The 19,902-nt window shown below is 36.2% G+C and overlaps 2 protein-coding genes across 5 annotated transcripts in view; one reads left to right on the top strand and one right to left on the bottom strand.

Annotated features, from left to right (window-relative positions):
• Window positions 1-19,902, top strand: part of dar1 (dendritic arbor reduction 1) — a 506,171-nt gene that overhangs the window by 353,404 nt on the left and 132,865 nt on the right. For both annotated transcript variants that reach the window (XM_067756917.1, XM_067756916.1), the window contains one exon: window positions 3,078-3,137. In XM_067756917.1, the coding sequence (XP_067613018.1) occupies window positions 3,078-3,137 (60 nt within the window). The remainder of the gene's footprint in view (window positions 1-3,077; window positions 3,138-19,902) is intronic.
• LOC137233677 (uncharacterized) overlaps window positions 1-19,902 on the bottom strand; it is a 304,557-nt gene that overhangs the window by 255,848 nt on the left and 28,807 nt on the right. For all 3 annotated transcript variants that reach the window (XR_010947532.1, XM_067756919.1, XM_067756918.1), the window contains one exon: window positions 11,324-11,587. Coding sequence is in view for 2 of the 3 variants with exons in the window: in XM_067756919.1 (XP_067613020.1) it covers window positions 11,324-11,587 (264 nt within the window). In the remaining variant the exon portion in view is untranslated. The remainder of the gene's footprint in view (window positions 1-11,323; window positions 11,588-19,902) is intronic.

The raw sequence follows: 19,902 nt of genomic DNA on the forward strand, positions 1-19,902 counted from the left end.
GTTCCTCGAATTGTGCATTCATTTAAATTTTTGGAATCATGTCGCCGTCTATCACAACGTGATTTATACGATCACGTGTACTTCAGTCAGGGAACGCTTATGTAGCTTGTTATAGAACTAACACTACTGAGACTTTACAGAATATTAAGCCACAGCGCATATATTCCTATAAGATAGTGCTCTATAAGCACTCCAATCATCATTCAGAGAATATCTTTACTAAATATTAATATTTCCGCAAAACGCTTTGAGTCAATTACTGGTCAAAAGAAATTAGATACCTGACAAAAAAGATGGTACTAACCTTAACTCAATGATAACTTTGCGTGTGCCTGCTTAAACCAAGAGACCTGCATTGCAGTTTTTATGCCCTTGTACACTTTATCCTAAAGTAGTTCGAAAAAACTGAAAGGGAGGTTACAAATTTCACTGTAATAGAGCCCAACGACTTAGCGTCTGCTTTTCTGTACAAGATGGACTGAATTTCCTTGACAACGCTCAACAGCGCCTTTTTCCTGACTTTGTGCTTTACAAATTGCAATAAATATGTGCTGCATGGAAGCCTTTATACAATGATTTGGGGAACATCGGTATGAACCCCATGTATTTTCAGTTCAACATAATGCCATGATGCTAAAGTATTTACTCAAGTGATTATTTATGCATTTTCTTATATGCAATATTTCCTCAATTTCAATCGTTCTTCCAGGCTGAGACAGCCAGGTTGCGCAAAACGAAATGGGTAGCCTGCAAACTACTTAAAAACCGGCTCGAGAAGTAGCTTTCGGGATAATAGTATTGGCCAACTGGGACCAGATTATCTTCATAATCATCCCTTGTTGGGAGGAAGACATTAAAGTAGAAGTACTGGACATCATCATGTCACTGAACACCTCCTAAGCGACTGGAACGATTTTAATGACATTTACACAATAACATAACACGTGCTCCGCCTATCACACCGAAGATCCTGGGTTCACGCCACGGGCAAAGCAACATCAAAATCTTAGAAACAAGTTTTTTCAGCTAGAAGAAAATTTTTCTAAGCGGGGTCGCCCCTCGACAGCGTTTGACAAGCACTGCGAGCTTATTTTTTGCATGAAAAGCTTCTTAGTGAAAATCATTTGCATCCAAGGTGCAGTTGGGAGTCGGCCTAAAACAAGTAGGTCCCGTCTCGCCAATTTGTAGCAAAAAATAAAAGGAGCACGACGCAAATTGGAAGAGAAGCTCGGAGTTTATCGCGCCTTACATTTATTTACTTATTTACTTACTTAATTGACGCTTAACCGTTTAAACTACTCTTTGCTCCATGACTGCAGTTACTCCGTTTTGTCATCAGCATATGGCAGTATGCATTTATTCATTTTAGTTTAAAGGGATAAGAGATGAGTAAGGGTTCATGATTTGGTTAATTTTCTGCCTTTTTTCGGACGTTCCCCGAATAATATTATTTAGAAAAAGTGCGATTTGCTCCGAATTTTCGTACAGAGCTTCCGCTTCGACTTGTTTAATATTTTGGATACTTTCATCCCGGCAAGTGGACCAGGGGCTAGACTTTTCTAAAACATCAATTACGGTGTGAATATAGTAATTTGTTAATCCTACATAAGGTTAGGTTTCCTTGATATTTATTATTTAGACAGCCTTTCGAGTAGATTGAAATGTGGATAGCTGAGGCAGCGCAATGACTCGAATCCATAGTCGGCCGCGAACTGAGGAAAAAATCAGCATTTCTCAAAGCATTTTTGCCATTAAAATTACAACGCAAAACCCGAGAATTTCATTGGCAATATACAGAACAGAAAGCGTTTTAACCCTAGTTCGGCCGACGAGTCACTTCATATTCTATTCTAATATTCTCCCCTAAAAAAAAAAACAGATTTTTAATAAATTTTTTTAACTTATTTTCCGTAACCTCTTAACTTTATGAATTTTAAGTCGAAAAAATACAAAAAAAAAAGATTTTATAATTTTAGTCATTTACAACTGTTTTACAACTTATTTGGCCGACGAGTCACCGGAGTGACTATTTAATTATTTAATAAAAAAAAACATATTTTTAATAAATTTTGTTAACTCATTTTCCGTAACGTCCTAACTTAATGAATTTTAAGTAGAAAAAATAAAAAATAAGGTTTTATAATTTTAGTCATAGACAACTGTAACGGGTTGAACACTTTTATTCTTTTTCTGGCACCGGGGTGACTGCGTCGAGACGGCCAAAAATAGGTGTAAAAATCGTTGGCCGAACTAGGGTTAAAACAAAATTTATTTTGAGGGCTGCGTTTTTGTGGAGTCATTTGAGGTAGGCAAATATTTAAGATTATGAGTATATATGTATGTTTCTTTTTTCGTAAAGGAGCTTTTTGTCAAATTTTGTTTGAGAACTTGGAAAGAAGCACCCTTTATATGAATCGGTAGGTAGAACGTGAGCAAAGCAAGGAGTGTGCCTGTTGCAGCACATTAGTTGCATAAGCTGGAAATGAGGTATTTCAATGACAATAGCTGAAATAAAAAAAAAAATATAAATTAAAAATTACTCGCTCGACGATAACGCTTATTAACTAGTAGTACTGCTAGCCTTTTTTTTTTTTGTTAGCAGTGCAAAAGTAAATCGCCTTGTTGGCTTTAGTGCCAATGCTTTGTAAGCAACGTAGGTATATATATACATACATACATATGTAGTTTGTAGAAAAGTTTGTAAAGAGCTTAAGAAAAGGAAAAAATTTGAAATTGAACAAGTGGCAGGAACAAAGATTAAACATTTGCCAAGCAATGTGTTGCCTGCCAACACATTTCCAAATGTTTTAGCAAAAATGCTCGGTTATACAAATGTACCTACATACGTACTCCTAAACTGACAGTGTTGGCAGCTAAGCCTTCTTTTTCTGACGTTTTTACGAATAACTGATTAACTTTTGTTTTTGGTGTTTGCTTGATATTAGCAAAACCGCAACTAATTTTAATTTACCACACTCAGTTTATTTGTATAATAGGTAATTTATTGATTTTTTGCTAATGTTACAAATTTCCTTGAGATAATTTTTTTTGCTTATTTTTATTTTTATATCTTACAGGTTGTACAAAAGTTTATACCAAAAGCTCACACCTGAAGGCGCACCAGCGTATTCACACCGGTAAGTGGCCAAAAAATTGAGGCAAATAAATAGTTATTTATGAAAAAAGGGAATTTTTAAATACAGCAGCGAACAGAAAAATAGCAGTGGCAGTTTTTATCAAATTTCGTTTTTTTATTTTCGCTATTTTACGAAGAATTTGTTTGAATTTTGTAACATAAACTAACAGACCAATTCTAAATATTCTCGCGGAATTTTGTTCTCGCGGATTTTTTTATTCCCGCGGAAAAATTCCTCCAATTCTTTTCTCCTAGGGAGAAGAAAAATTGGGGAATAGGAATTTCGAATTTTCGAAGTTAGCTGGTTTGTCAATTGAAATTTCGTTGCGCATTTCTTATTTTGTTTAAAAAATTGAAAAGCTTAATTATTGTTGCGAATTTGTTTGAAATTAAGAAATAAGGTATAAACAATGCACATTATTGCATTTCATGTGGTATACACTGAAATGAGTAATGAATTGGTGCCACAGCAACATCAACAGAGGAGCATAAGAAGAAGACGGCGGGTTAACACAAATCCGCCGGAGTTACCTGCTTTCATTCTGCAAAGCAATTTTCTGGCGGCCACGTCGAGTTGAGTTCGCCTTTCGCCATATGCCAAAATCTAATTAAGCATTCTTTAAAAATCCTTGCGCAATTTCTGGATGGATGCATCAAATATACAAAGAGCTCTTCCGTTGCTTATGATATACTTTTCGACTTAAAATAAAGAATATTGTTGCTGTTGTTGTTGTATTAACAGTGAGAATATTGTGGTAGAATGTAAATACATATTTTAGCGCAAATTTGTACAAATAAGTGTTCTTTCTTAAAAGAACCAATTTCCTTTAACTATTTTGATGCATTCCCTTCAATTTAACTAATGAAAAAACTCCTATGAAATGGCAAAGAAATCTCCCTCTCCCTCACATTCATAATACCTACTTTTCTCCCATAATCGTTTTCCTCTTTTTCGAACATTGTTCAGAATAGGAGGAAAGGGAGAAGTGAAAAAGCTCTCAAGGAATTTTTATTTAGAATACGAGGAATGGGAGAAGGGAAAAAACTCGCACGGAATTTTCGTTTAGAATTGGGCTGTAAGTGAAACAAGGTTTACGAAAAATTCTTACCTTTAACTTGGAGCGCACTGAATTTTTTTGAGTACGCAATTTTGTAGCCCAATCAGGTTTAGTCCAAGAGAGTACCAATACTAAGTCACTTAATATTCTCAATGATTTTTAAATTTTTTTTTTTTTTTTGTAAGTATCTTAGATTTTCCCCCACTCAAAGGACTTCCTCAGACGAGAATGCTCGTGATCGTATCGTAGCAAAAATACAGATAGCACACGTGTTACATACATGTTTTTAAATGGAGAGCCCCTGCCCACTTTTCATACTCGTACAAAAGTTTTCTTAATTTTTCTTACATCATTTGTTGTTTATTTTGATTTTTGAAATGTAAAAAAAAAAAACATACACATTTAGGAAAGTCCTGGCTTTTCCGAAGTACCTGTCCTGGCTGTCGGAGTAATCTACATTTTTACCATTACCATTTACCATTAATTCCAACTTACGTTGATTTCCGGCTCCGATCGCCTCATACCAGCTGATTAATATCGAAAATATCATCGCGCTTGCTGCAGCTGCAATCATAGCCATTGATCATAATCTAATAATAGTTCGGCAGCCGTGAAGTCCTTATAAAATCTTCAAAAATACATAGATCTCTTTTTACGATAAAGTTATTTCAGAACCAGAAGTGTGTTCAGTCGCTCTCTTCCCGCAATTTGTGTTGTTTTTCTCGTTAGAAAAGGTGAGATGACAAGTCGGCAGTCAAGCGGGCAGACATGAAAACAATCTTTGACCCGTTACCATCACAACCACAGAGATTTCCAAAGCCGTCGAAAAGACCAAAGACTGGAAACCCGTGGCCCCAATGGAAAACTACCAATGTTAAAATCATCGCCAACGAGAAGAAGAAATTCCTTTAGCTATCGCCTGTTTTGAACCTCTGCCCTTTGACATTGTTGAAAAATAGCAATAGTGGGAAGCCATGCAATGACGGAGAATCGTATATTCTTTAGCCAATGCAGAAAACCCTAATAACAGCCGAAATTCTGTTTAGTTTCTACATGTTCGAGGCTCCCTTAACTAGATACCCATTAGGCGCATAGCCGCACCAAATGGCTTGTTGGTTAAAATTGGCCATCCGCTCAAGTATTAAGCCTCGTTAGTCTATTGGACTTACATGAAATTCATTGGAGAAAGGCTCAAGTCGGAAATACCTCGCTACTAGAGCTTCACCCGGACGTCCCTTATGATCCCTGAGATAGATTGATACACTGACAAGGAAATGCTCAATGAAGAAGAGCGTGAAATATTCCAGAACACAAACTGTTTGACGTAGCATCACTTGATAAATAAGGAGAAATCTGCGAAAATAAAATGATGAGATCTAACAAAATATATGTCAAAAACATAAGAAGCACTGCAACTGCTTCCAAAGAGAGCAGACAGACTCATTACCACTTACAAAGCAATTAGCCAGCCGTTGCATGCTACGTGTCCCCGATATGGTCGCGAAGCCTTAAGGTTACTCACTGCAAGAAAGTACAGGCCTGCCAAAACTCTGTTTCAGAATCGGTATAGGCTGTCATCTTATGCCCTCATAACACTACCTACAAAGTAAGCCAAGAACACTCCCCATTAGGGAGAGAAATAAAATGCTTAGCAAACAGTTTCTGTCGAATACCCAGAAACTTGGGCATTTCAACAGATATCTCATTGAAGAGGGCCCACCTCCAAAAAGTCATCTCCGCAAGCATTATGGGCAAATACAGCACCTGAGAACATTGCGGTATGTGGAACACAAACAGGTCCTCAGTGATATGCACACAAAGGCATCGGACCTCTACGATACGAATTGCCCGGCGAACCCCGTTCTTAAAGATAAATATCATGAGCTCGCAGAAGAGGAAAGAATTCTCGCGCGTCACTTTAGTTCAACTTCAAAATGGGTACTGTGGTGAAACATTTACTTATTCAAAATCAATCGCGTGGACTCAAATGCGGGGCTGTCAACGATCATTTGAAGGTTTTACAACCTTGGACTAGCAAAGATACTCCTATCGTTAAATAGAGAGGACCGTAGACTTATGACGGGTACTCTGATGGAACACCCTTTTTTTGCGTCACATGCATTTAAATAAGGCTTGGTCAGTGAAATCAGATGTATGAAGTGTGGGTTTAAAAAGGAAGCGATCGGGCACCTTTTATGCTCATGCTCTGAGCTTGCTAGGATAAGACTCCAGCTATTAGGAGCTGTTAGATCTATATGCAGCAAGTGGCATAGGTGCTAGAAAGCTCCTCGTATTTGCTAACATATAACATAGGTACTTGGTGTTGATAAGGTGTTTTGGTAACACTACGGACTCATTCAGTCTATGTGTGGTTCTCGGGGACCAGCCTGTCCAACCAAACCTAACCTAGACATAAATGTATTGAGCGATAAAAGTTCAGAGAACACCGATGAAAAAATATTCGGAAATATATTAAAATTTTCTTAAAAACGGCTTAAGATTAATTTACATAGTTTCAGCTAGAAAATTCACGGAATCGTTTTTTAAGTATTGAAATTTGATAAAAGTTTGCACTGCTACTTTTCTGTTCGCTGCTGTATATATTTAAGAATAAAATTTTTTCCACTCACAGCTAAAAACGACTCGTACTTGCCATTCTTATAAATACCTCATAGACCATTGCCCCTTATTATGAAACGATTCAACCACGCTCAACCACGCTCAATTTATAGACCTACATATCCAAAAATATTTTTATTTCTATACGTCTTATTATTTATGTTCAGTTTGCTTGCCTAATTAATTTTTATTAATCAGTTTTCAAAGCAGTGCATGCAATAAATGACTTAAGCGTTATTAATATAAAGCAAGAAATTTTTGAAAATTAGTTAATTAACGCGCCAAATATATCAGCCAATAGCCACATTACTGCGAATTTCGTCAAGTTGTTGTTTTATCTCACGCTGAGTATCGAAAAAGAGGCTTGATAGGTTTTTGTGCATCACTTCTCGCGCGTATTAATAGAAACCTATACATATAATAATTATTAATTTTTGGCAAAATAAATTTTATGAAATTAGGCCAAATATTTAAGCCTTTGTTTATTAAGATGTGGGATGTTACCTAATTAATATAAACATACGTGCTGAATACATATGGCCAAGAGAGCTTGATCTAATATCAAATTTACAAAACACAAAAACAATTTATTATCTGTAGGCATACAAATCCAAATTGTATACTTTAATAGTTTCACGCTCCTGCCGGAACGAAAATGTGGAGCCGGGAATCTTCGAAATGTTTATTCTTGAGTTAAGTTACTAAGCGAACACCTCCTCTTCGTGTTAAATCTCAAATGGGAATCGGATATAACTGGCGCTCCTTTATACAGAAAAAGTATAAGTATGTCTGTTGAAGGAACATAAGCTCAATGGCCAAAAAACAATTGACGGTGCGACCACTAACAGTTCCTTACACTCCTGTTGTTGTTTTTGTTGTTGTTGTAGCTCTTAAAATAATTGCTTGCCGTATAATAATCTGGTATGCTCAGGTACCAGCATCTTCTTAAAATAGTCCGAATGTTTCCATAGTCGTCCCCAGGTCTGCAGATTTAATGTCCTTTTACAACAGGCATGCAAATAGTGAAAATATTGTAAGTCCTTTATCCCACTTAGGCCTACTTCTGGCACTCATGAACGGATTTAGCACTAACAATCGGCTCAAGAAGCCGATTATTAGCAATTTGTAACTGATATGCAAAGAGCATTTAGATTATGGAGGGATCACTTCTTTGGCATCCTCAATTGAGACAGCGATGCGCTTTCTAGCAAAACCCTGAAAACTGCGCCAATTGTCGCGGAATCAACTTTTTGGTATCGCATATACGGTCCGGTCAAGCGCATTGTGCGAAAAATTGACGCCCACCGTGAATCAGCTGATTTTTCCTTATCAGTGCGTCTTCAGACCTAGTAAATCTCTTATCGACAAAATTTGTACTATACGCTAAATTTTTGAAAAAAAAACGCGAAAAAAGTATTAACACACATCAACACCTCGTCGAATACTTCAAAAGTTCCCTCCAACCACATTTCAGTTAAAGTAAAAAAATTAAAAAATTGGCTGTAAGTTGTCATGGTTGTAGCAACGCAAAAAACTTAAAACATCAACTCATTGAAATAGTGCACACACCATATCGGTCTCTAGGTTGATCCGAAGTCGATACTCTGTTAAGATTGCCTGCGGGCGATCAATTGAGTAATAACTTTACTAATTGCTGCTGCAACCGAGACAATTGATTTATTTTAGTTAACGCCACATGTCGTTTGACAGCACACATATATAAATGCAGGCACAACACAACATAAGATCAGACATACAAATTTAAATTTTTTTTTTCGCAAAAATTCATATAAAAATGCCTGAATGAGGCAAACCTAGACTCAAAAATGCACCATATATATTAAGAATAGAGTATATTCATAGTACTTATACACGCACTTATACAGCGATTGTGTTCGAACAACTGCAACGCGCCATGGGAACGTACATATCTACGTACCAGTGAACTGCAGTTATTCATCTTTTAAGGTTGTTAGTGGACTAAACAAAAAATGAGTATTAGTGCGTATGCATGCAAAGAATATCAAGCATTTATATCCACTAACGCACATTTAAATAGTCATGCTTCGTCAAATGAATAACCGCTCATAAGCCACGAAGCAGTTTAGTATTCAATTGTCTTATTGAGCAAGAAAGTCAATTGTATTATACGAAAACACTAATTGGAATAAGTAAGACTAACAGTGCAATAAAATGAATAGTCATATCAGACGATAGCAACACAACGATGTACACGGAACTAAACTGAATACAACACCAAAGTAAAACCGATGATAAACGAAGTATACAGTATATTACTCACGAAATCAACGTGCTACTGAGTTAAAGTGACTACGACATCAGTTTATACTCAACAATGTATAAGACATATGTGTTCCGGGGCACTCGTATGTATTTTCTATTTTATGTGCTAATCACTCATAGTATTTGTCTATACTTGACTAAGTACACATTTAGACAAAATTTTTTGGCTCATGACTAAGTGCACTAATTTTATTAGTACTGAAAGAAGATCTCTGCTACGTACGTATCAAACATATGTATGTGACTATACGAGTATACCCACTCTTGTAGCACAAGAATACTAGCAATTAATTTGAAATAATAAAAAAAAATTATAAGCAGCAGCAATATCAGTCAGCAGCGGCAGTTTACCCAACCTAAAGGGATAAAAACAACAAAAACTGTAGCAATTGTTTAAAGCTCGAAGCATTTTGGGAGCTATTAAGGTAACACTTATAGTGTACTTAAAATATTTTAGCATTGCTTTAAAATGCCGCTAACTATAGTATGCATATGAGGAGCTGCAGAGGTTAGAATATGTATATATGCTCATTTTGTGTGATATTTTTGAGCACTTTTTGATTTATTACCAAAAAGTTTTAATATAGAAAATATTATTGGTATATGTATGTGTGTATGTATATAGTCTTATAAATAATGTTGTTCACTGATTTGCTGTCATTGCAACTACTGTAGCTGTCACCTATTATAGTACAGAGGCAAATAACGTTTTTCATAAATCATACAAATAATAATTTTGTATAAAAATATCTGTGTTTACTATGCTGAATGTGAATATGCGCATTCGGTGGGTTTTAAAACCTTGAGATAGTAACAAATTTGAGGAATGCAATGTTAAAAGGAGTTATTTTATTCCCTCTTAGTATTTTTCATGTTATAACAACAACAACAGGATTATAGGAAGTGCTCTAATTTTTCAAATAACTTTCTCTAATTTGTACAAGTTTTGTTTATATTGTCCAAACCTTGTGCTGTGACTTTTTATTTATTTCCTTCTTCCAGCATTTCTGTTATTATGCTGTGGAGAGACGTTATGGAAACGAGCATAGAAAACAGATATACCAAATTGTGTTGCAAACCCGTTACCAAAAAGCGAATGAGACTTTGCAGGAGTTTGCGTCGGGTGTTGAAAGATTGGCTCATCTCACAAATGCAGACGCACCCTTGGAATACACCGAGAGGGTTAAAATTCAGAGCTTTATAAATTCACGTACTTATCTGAACTCACTTTATGTTGGTGTAAAAAATTGCCGAAATCCGACTATGAACACGCCCAATTTTCCGATATCGAAAATTACGAAAAATTAAAAAAATGCCATAATTCTATACCAAATACGAAAAAAGGTATGAAACATGGTAACTGGATTGGTTTAGTGACATAAAATATAACTTTAGAAAAAAACTTTGTAAAATGTGTGTGATCAAAAATTAGACGGTTGTTGTTGTTGAAGCGATAAGGATATTCCCCGAAGCCCTTGGGGAGTGTTATCGATGTTGATGGTCCTTTGCCGGATGCAGATCCGGTACTTTCCGGTATCAGGCACCACTAAGGTACCAGCCCGACCATCTCGGGAACGATTTAGTATGACCACATTAAACCTTCCAGGCCATACCGCCCCCCTAGATCCATGAGGAACTTGGAGTCGCCAGAGCCGCGCTGTTAAAGTAACATGATTCGCCACGGGTAGGTGAGGTTGACAATTGGGTTGGATAAGCTATATTTTGCGCTGACAACACCTTGAAAGGGTTGCGCTACACAACCCCTCAATTTAGTATTTTAGTCGCCTCTTACGACAGGCCCCCTAACCCGCTGGGGAAAACGGTCATAAACCTTTGCACAACACAGTCCATATATACACATATACATATATATATACATTTTTTTATCCAAGAGTTGTTATATACAAGAACACGAGGTTGGCGATGAGCCGCTGTGGCTCGGCTACTGGCGTTTTTCAGGTATTCCATAATGACTGTCAGAGAAAAAAAAGAAAGCCGAACATTCAGTTGCAGAAATAACTGAATACAGGAGCTTAGTCAAATACTGCGATATTACATTATACATTTTATGTTGTTGTTGTAACTGCAAAATTTGTCCCCAAAGACTTAGGGGAGTGTGCTGACTTACGCTTTTTAGGTGCATAAAATGCTTACTGTAAATACTTACAAATGAACGTCATTTTAAATTGAAATAAAGTCTACTAACCTTTTCAATGTATTGCAATTTATCCTCTTTTGCCATACTCATCCACTCTTTAGCGCCACGTTTAATTGTTTCCACAGCGGAGAGTCCTGTATTACGTTGACGAAAATCGCTCAAAAAATTCAAATATGGATTACGATGTATTGTTCCACTGGGACGTTCGCATTTGCCAATTTTCGTCTTGTGGATTGAAGTTTTGGAAACGCCTTTATTGGTTTTCGTGGTGGAGCGTGAAGTTAATGACGGTTTCATTATCTCCATTAATGACTATCGTTAAATTTTTTAATGGTTAAAAAAATTATTCTTTGCGTTGGGACGCACTAATTTAGATTTGGCTTAGTAATATTTAAATAATAACTATAGAGTTAATAGAAATTCCAGTGTTTTTGCAAATACAGCTAATTTTTGTAAAATTAATGAATTTTAATCTTTTCGACTTGAATTTGTAATGATTGGAAAAATTCTATAAACTCGACAGGTTTACGAAATTATTGAAACTATTTTCAAAAGCTTTTGTGGTAAATGAAATATGAAAGTATTCAGTGTTAAATATGTAAAGTGTAATAATAAGTTACATGAAACCAAGGCGAATTCAGTACCAGTTGTTGTTATCCCAACTGCTGATTGCTTCTTCTAGATTATTTTCCATACAACGCGTGGTACTAAAATATGTCAGTTAGTCGAAATCAATAAAAATTTTCTTTTGACTTGACATTCTTCTGCACGGCGAATTAGTCGAATTCGCTTTGCCAACACCTGGTATGGATTCGCCTTGCATGAAAATAAGCCTTGTACAAGTAGAGTTTGATGTAATGATCCAGAAATTCGTCACCACCAACAAGCGATAAGGCTCCCATAGTCTATAACAAAGGAACCGATAACATTTAGTCAAGGTGAATTCATACGAGGTGGTGGCAAAGCGAAGTCAACCCAATTGCAGACGAATTTCAAGTCAAAAGTAAATTAGCATTGGCTTCGATTAACTGGCATATTGTCGTACCAAATGTCAAGGAGAAGCAATCAGCTGATGGGAAAATATCAAGAAGAAGCAATCAGCTGAAGGGATAACAATACCTGGTACTGAATTCGCCTTGCTTTTAATCACGAAAATAGTCAAATTCGTCAAATTCAAAAAACTTTATTTTTGGTGCGATTTGTTAGAAAAGTCTAGGGACCGATGGAAGATGGAAAGAGAAGAAGAGAGAAAGTAATAGATGGGAGAATATAGAAAGAGAGCAAGGAACGTAGAAAAACTTATATGACATGCATTGCAAATTTTCTTTTGACTTGACATTAGTCTGCACAACGAAATACATAGGTTGATTTCGCTTTGCCATAATCTGGTATGGACTCGCCTTGGAGTGAGCAAAAAGCAGAAAGAGATAAAGTGAGCGAAAAGTATGTGAAAAAGTGGTAGAGAAAGTGGAAGAGAAGGGAGAGATAAAGTGAAAGCGTATTCCTAAAGTTTAAAATGTTGAACCAAAGATTGTGTACGATGGCGAAGCTTTGTAGCTGCAAAAATGAATGTGTGCGTGTTTTTAATAGACCTTCAAAATTCTCAAGATTTCTTTGACATTTTTTTGGTCATGTGATTACTATTGTAACGAACTTACTGAAATTCCTCTTATTTGCAACCTTCTACTAACGTTCGAATCACTAAAATGTTGAATAAATAACTCCACTGCTCTATAATGCAAAATGGCCTTTATTAAAGTACTTCACAATAACACTTCGCAACTGATAGATTGCTTAAATCAAACTGATTGTCGTGCCTCAACTGTTGCCGCCTTTTATACTGTCTGGTTTCCTCGTCGACATATTTCTAGGCGCTTCTATTTCTAGAATTTACTAGTTAGCCATCAGCTATAAATTTCTCAGCTATAACTACAGATACACGATTTTATAGCTTCTCTCATAGCCCATGCGCGTGTATATGAGAGTGATACTTGCACAATTGATTGTATACTTTTGGGAGTATCTCAGATATATACGCTGCTCGTATGGACATATGGGTAGACATAATGATTGATTTGTTGATGTGCATACGAGTCACTAATTAGTATCGGCTTAGAGATGATAGTATCCCGTATATAAAATTTTGGAAAGAGGAGGGGTGATTGGTAGTATAATTTGGCGTGCAGGTGCAAAGAAAAGTGGAAGGGGCATTTCTTTTCCAGTATGAGTGGGAGTAGGTGTGCATGTGGAAGTGGGAGTGCGATAGGAAAGGAGGATGCAATATATAGGCTCGTTATACATTACTTATAAAGGAGTTATCGGTTTGTTATCTAAGTTTTATACCGATTTTTTATGAACGAGTTGTCGGCTTCCTATGGATTTGGTATCAAAAAGTCATCGATTTTTTACCAAAAAACTACGATTTGTTCAGAAAGTTATCTTAAATTTATCGAAATATTATCAAAACATTGTAGATTTGCTATCAGAGTGTTAAAAAAATAAATGCTAGGCGCGATAACCTCGGAAGGCATTTTTCGCTGAGCTTCTCTTCCAACTTGAGTCGTGCTCCCTTGAGTTGTCAGATCTCATCTCGAGAGAACAATTAAACTAGGTCCTAGAAAACGTCTATTATTTGCCAAGAGTATTTGCGTCAAACAAATTCCAGTAACACTATGGCCGCATCCAGTATATGTGACCCGGTTTATGAAAAGGTGGCTTATGACTCAAAAAAAATTACTACCACTAAGAAACTGAAGAAATGCATTTTTTATCTTTAACAGCTGTTTCTCGCAATTTCTTTTTTGAGTCATAAGCCACCTTTTCATAGACCGGGTCACATATGATGAATTTCATATCAAAACCGATATGCATTTAACCCGACCCCCTCAAATTTTGATGAAAATTTGCATACAGGTACACTTTACCTATACAAACACAACCTCATTTTTATAAATTGCATTTGTGAAAAATTGTGGGCGTGGCAAGGTGTCAAAGTTGTGAAAAATGCGTGAAAAGTGATGGTAATAGGTACTTTTGAGCTGTGATAACTTCGGAATGGCTCAACCGATTTCAAAGATATTGATACCATTGGAAAGGTATTCGAATCGGCTTTCGAAAATGTACACTGTAAACAAATTTTATTACACTGAAAAATTTTTTGTTTCAAAAATAAAATTTAAAACTTAAAAAAAATTCAAAGGCCAAGTGTTTTAAAATAAAATATATTTTTATTAGAAAGGTCTATTTAATATACATATATAACATATCCAAAATCTAAAATGACGCTTTATTCTTTTTTTATAAAATTTTTTCAAGGTTCAAATCGAGCTCAAGGCCAGAACAATAATTTTTTTCTAATGATAATTATTGTTATTTTTTAATTTTTCTAAATTTGAAAAATTGTATTTGGTTTTTGGAATAGTAAGTAGAAAACAATTGTTAATAAACCATGAGCACTTGGGAATGTCAAACAAAGTAATTGACAATAAACAAAAATCCAGCATTATCAGCGATTTGCACTAGATGGCGCAAGACTGAATAAATATAGTTGGTAAAAAGGAATAGAAGTAGCAAATTTGCCAGTCAAACAAACCACCGCTGTATAGCTAAATGGTTAGCGCAGCATGCCTAAAGCGTACTGATGATGAAGGCTTAGCACCCTTCGAAATGGATCTATCTGCGCAGCTATGGCAGGTTGTCTGAAACATTTTCTATTTACTATTCCAAAAACAAAATACAATTTTTCAAATTTAGAAAAATTAAAAAATAACAATAATTATCATTAGAAAAAAATTATTGTTCTGGCCTTGAGCTCGATTCGAACCTTGAATGATTTATCAATAGGCCGGTAAAAACAAAAACAATTGATAAAATTTTTAAAAAAATTCATCTCTCTATATTTTGATGTCATAGTACTTTGAGCAGTGATAACTACGGAACGGCTCAACCGATTTCAAAGGCCTTGATATCATTGGAAAGGTATTCGAATCGGCTTTCGAAAATATACACTATTACACTGAACAATTTTTTGTTTCAAAAATAAAATTTTAAACTTGGAAAAAATTCAAAGGCCAAGTGTTTTAAAATAAAATATATTTTTATTAGAAAGGTCTATTTAATATACATATATAACATATCCAAAAACTAAAATTACGCTTTTTTCTTTTTTTATAAATTTTTTTAAATAAATTCGTCTCTATATTTTGATGTCATAGTACTTTTGAGCTGTGATAAATACGGAATGGCGCAACCGATTTCCAAGATCTTGGTACCATTGGAAAGGTATTCTTATCGGCTATTGAAATCGTACACTGAGTACATTTTAAATGAAAATGTTACGGCCTTCTCAAATTGTAGCTTAAAGACCTGGAAAGGAACAGAACCGTCAAAGGATGGTGTTTTTACCTTTGGATTACTCGCTGAAACAGGTGTGTGATTTAATTGCAACTCCTGTATACGACCTTTCAAAGCATCCATCTCGGTCTCCATTTTATCTTGTCGTTCACAAAAACCTCCAGCTGCGATGAGACTTTTGTTTCCTGTGCCTCCAGCTTCGTTGAGATACACTCTTCCTGTGCTTCGAGTTGTAATGTTATGCGTGCCTCTTGCTCTTTTAATTTGTGACGCCATGTGTGTTTTCTGTTCATCCAATTGTGCTTCAAACTTCGATGTGATGCGTGTCTCCTGCGATTCCAGTTGGGATGCTATACTTGTCTTCTGTTCTGCCAGTTGAGATGATATTTGTGACGACATTTCTGAAATGCGTGCCTCCTGTATTTCCAATTGTGATGCCATATATGTCTTCTGCGATTCCAGTTGAGATGACATTTCGGTTGCTATTTGTGACGACATTTGCTTCAACACTGCTAGTATCGCGTTAGTGTCAACACTTACCAATGGATTCGGAGTCTATATTCTCCTCCATTTTAGTCGCTGGCTCTTCCACATCAGGATAAAAGGCATACTCGTCCACATCAATTCCTTGCGACTCCATTACCTCTCGTAGCCGTGCTTGAAGTTCGATCTTATTGCCGGTTGTATTAAATCCACGGTTCTCTAACTCCTTTTTCATTTACTGGATCTTTAATTCACTCAACTTTGCCATGTCCAAGTTGTATTCAGAATCTTCGGAATTTATTCAACAATTCCTGTTCTGACACCAATTGTAACGCATTTACTGGAATTCCTCGAATTTCCTGAAGGCGCACCAGCGTATTCACACCGGTAAGTGGCCAAAAAATTGAGGCAAATAAATAGTTATTTATGAAAAAAGGGAATTTTTAAATACAGCAGCGAACAGGAAAATAGCAGTGGCAGTTTTTTATCAAATTTCGTTTTTTTTTATTTTCGCTATTTTACGAAGAATTTGTTTGAATTTTGTAACATAAACTAACAGACCAATTCTAAATATTCTCGGGGAATTTTGTTCTCGCGGATTTTTTTATTCCCGCGGAAAAATTCCTCCAATTCTTTTCTCCTAGGGAGAAGAAAAATTGGGGAATAGGAATTTCGAATTTTCGAAGTCAGCTGGTTTGTCAATTGAAATTTCGTTGCGCATTTCTTATTTTGTTTAAAAAATTGAAAAGCTTAATTATTGTTGCGAATTTGTTTGAAATTAAGAAATAAGGTATAAACAATGCACATTATTGCATTTCATGTGGTATACACTGAAATGAGTAATGAATTGGTGCCACAGCAACATCAACAGAGGAGCATAAGAAGAAGACGGCGGGTTAACACAAATCCGCCGGAGTTACCTGCTTTCATTCTGCAAAGCAATTTTCTGGCGGCCACGTCGAGTTGAGTTCGCCTTTCGCCATATGCCAAAATCTAATTAAGCATTCTTTAAAAATCCTTGCGCAATTTCTGGATGGATGCATCAAATATACAAAGAGCTCTTCCGTTGCTTATGATATACTTTTCGACTTAAAATAAAGAATATTGTTGCTGTTGTTGTTGTATTAACAGTGAGAATATTGTGGTAGAATGTAAATACATATTTTAGCGCAAATTTGTACAAATAAGCGTTCTTTCTTAAAAGAACCAATTTCCTTTAACTATTTTGATGCATTCCCTTCAATTTAACTAATGAAAAAACTCCTATGAAATGGCAAAGAAATCTCCCTCTCCCTCACATTCATAATACCTACTTTTCTCCCATAATCGGTTTCCTCTTTTTCGAACATTGTTCAGAATAGGAGGAAAGGGAGAAGTGAAAAAACTCTCAAGGAATTTTTATTTAGAATACGAGGAATGGGAGAAGGGAAAAAACTCGCACGGAATTTTCGTTTAGAATTGGGCTGTAAGTGAAACAAGTTTTACGAAAAATTCTTACCTTTAACTTGGAGCGCACTGAATTTTTTTGAGTACGCAATTTTGTAGCCCAATAAGGTTTAGTCCAAGAGGGTACCAATACTAAGTCACTTAATATTCTCAACGATTTTTCAATTTTTATTTTTTTTTTTGTAAGTATCTTAGATTTTCCCCCACTCAAAGGACTTCCTCCGACGAGAATGCTCGTGATCGTATCGTAACAAAAATACAGATAGCACACGTGTTACATACATGTTTTTAAATGGAGAGGCCCTGCCCACTTCTCGTACTCGTACAAAAGTTTTCTTAATTTTTCTTACATCATTTGTTGTTTATTTTGATTTAGAAATATAAAAAAAATACATACATATTGAGGAAAGTCCTGGCGTTTCCGAATTACCTGTCTCTGGCTGTCGGAGTAATCTACATTTTGAATCAAATAAATCCCAGATACCATTAATTCCAACTTACGTTGATTTCCGGCTCCGATCGCCTCATGCCAGCTGATTAATATCGAAAATATCATCGCTCTTGCTGCAGCTGCAATCATAGCCATTAATCATAATCTAATAATAGTTCGGCAGCCGTGAAGTCCTTATAAAATCTTCAAAAATACATAGATCTCTTTTTACGATAAAGTTATTTCAGAACCAGAAGTGTGTTCAGTCGCTCTCTTCGCGCAGTTTGTGTTGTTTTTCTCGTTAGAAAAGACGAGATGACAAGCCACCAATCAAGCGGGCAGACATGAAAACAATCTTTTACCCGTTACCATCACAACCACAGAGATTTCCAAAGCCGTCGAAAAGACCAAAGACTGGAAACCCGTGGCCCCAATGGAAAACTACCAATGTTAAAATCATCGCCAGCGAGAAAAAGAGATTCCTTTAGCTATGGCCTGTTTTTAGCCTCTGCTTTTTGACACTGTTGAAAAATAGCAATAGTGGGAAGACATCCAATGACGGAGAATCGAATATTCTTTAGCCAATGGAGAAAATACTTATAACCGACGAAATTCTGTTTAGTTTCTACATATTCGAGGCTCCCTTAACTAGATACCCATTACGCGCATAGCCGCACCAAATGGCTTGTTGGTTGCAATTGGCCATCGGCTCAAGTATTAAGCCTCCCCAGTCTATTGGGCTGACATGATATTTATTGGAAAAAGGCTCAGGTCGGAAATACCTCGCTACTAGAGCTTCAACCGGACGTCCGTTATGATCCCTGAGATAGATTGACACACTGACAAGGAAATGCTCAATGAAGAAGAGCGTGAAATATTCCAGAACACAAACTGTTTGACGTAGCTTCACTTGATAAATAAGGAGAAATCTGCGAAAATAAAATGATGAGATCTAACAAAATATATTACAAAAATATTAGAAGCACTGCAATTGCTTCCAAAGAGAGCAGGTAGACCCTTTACCACTTACAAAGCAATTAGCCAGCCGTTTACGTGTCCCCGATATGGTCGCGAAGCCTTGAGGTTACTCACTGCAAGAAAGCACAGGCCTGCCAAAACACTGTTTCAGAATCGGTATAGGAAATCTTATGCCCTCAGAAGACTACCTACAAAGTAAGCCGAGAACACTCCCCATTATGGAGAGAAATAAAATGCTTAGCAAACAGTTTCTGTTGAATACCCAGAAATTTGGGCATTCCAACAGGTATCTCGTTGAAGAGGGCCCACCTTCAAAAAGTCATCTCCGCAAGCATTATGGGCAAATACAGCACCTGAGAATACTGCCGTATATGGAACACAAACAGGTCCTCAGTGATATTCACACAAAGGCATCGGATCTCTACGATACGAATTGCCCGGCGAACCCCGTTCTTAAAGATAAATACCATGAGCTCGCAAAAGAGGAAAGCGTTCCCGCGCATCACTGTGGTGAAATATTTACTTATTCAAAATCAATCGCGTGGACTAAAATGCGGGGCTGTCAACGATCATTTGAAGGTTTTACAACTTTGGACTAGCAAAGAGAGGACCGTAGACTTATGACGGGTACTCTGATGGAACACCCTTTTTTTGCGTCACATGCATTTAAATAAGGCTTGGTCAGTGAAATCAGATGCGCTAAAAGTTCAGAGAACACCGATGAAAAAAAAAATTCGGAAATATCTTAAAATTTTCTTAAAAACGGCTTAAGTTTAATTTACATAGTTTCAGCTAGAAAATTCATGGAATCGTTTTTTAAGTATTGAAATTTGATAAAAGTTTGCACTGCTACTTTTCTGTTCGCTGCTGTATATATTTAACAATAAAATTTTTTCCACTCACAGCTAAAAACGACTCATACTTACCAGTCTTATAA

Source organism: Eurosta solidaginis, chromosome 5, assembly GCF_040869045.1.
Source record: "Eurosta solidaginis isolate ZX-2024a chromosome 5, ASM4086904v1, whole genome shotgun sequence".
NCBI lineage: Eukaryota > Metazoa > Arthropoda > Insecta > Diptera > Tephritidae > Eurosta > Eurosta solidaginis.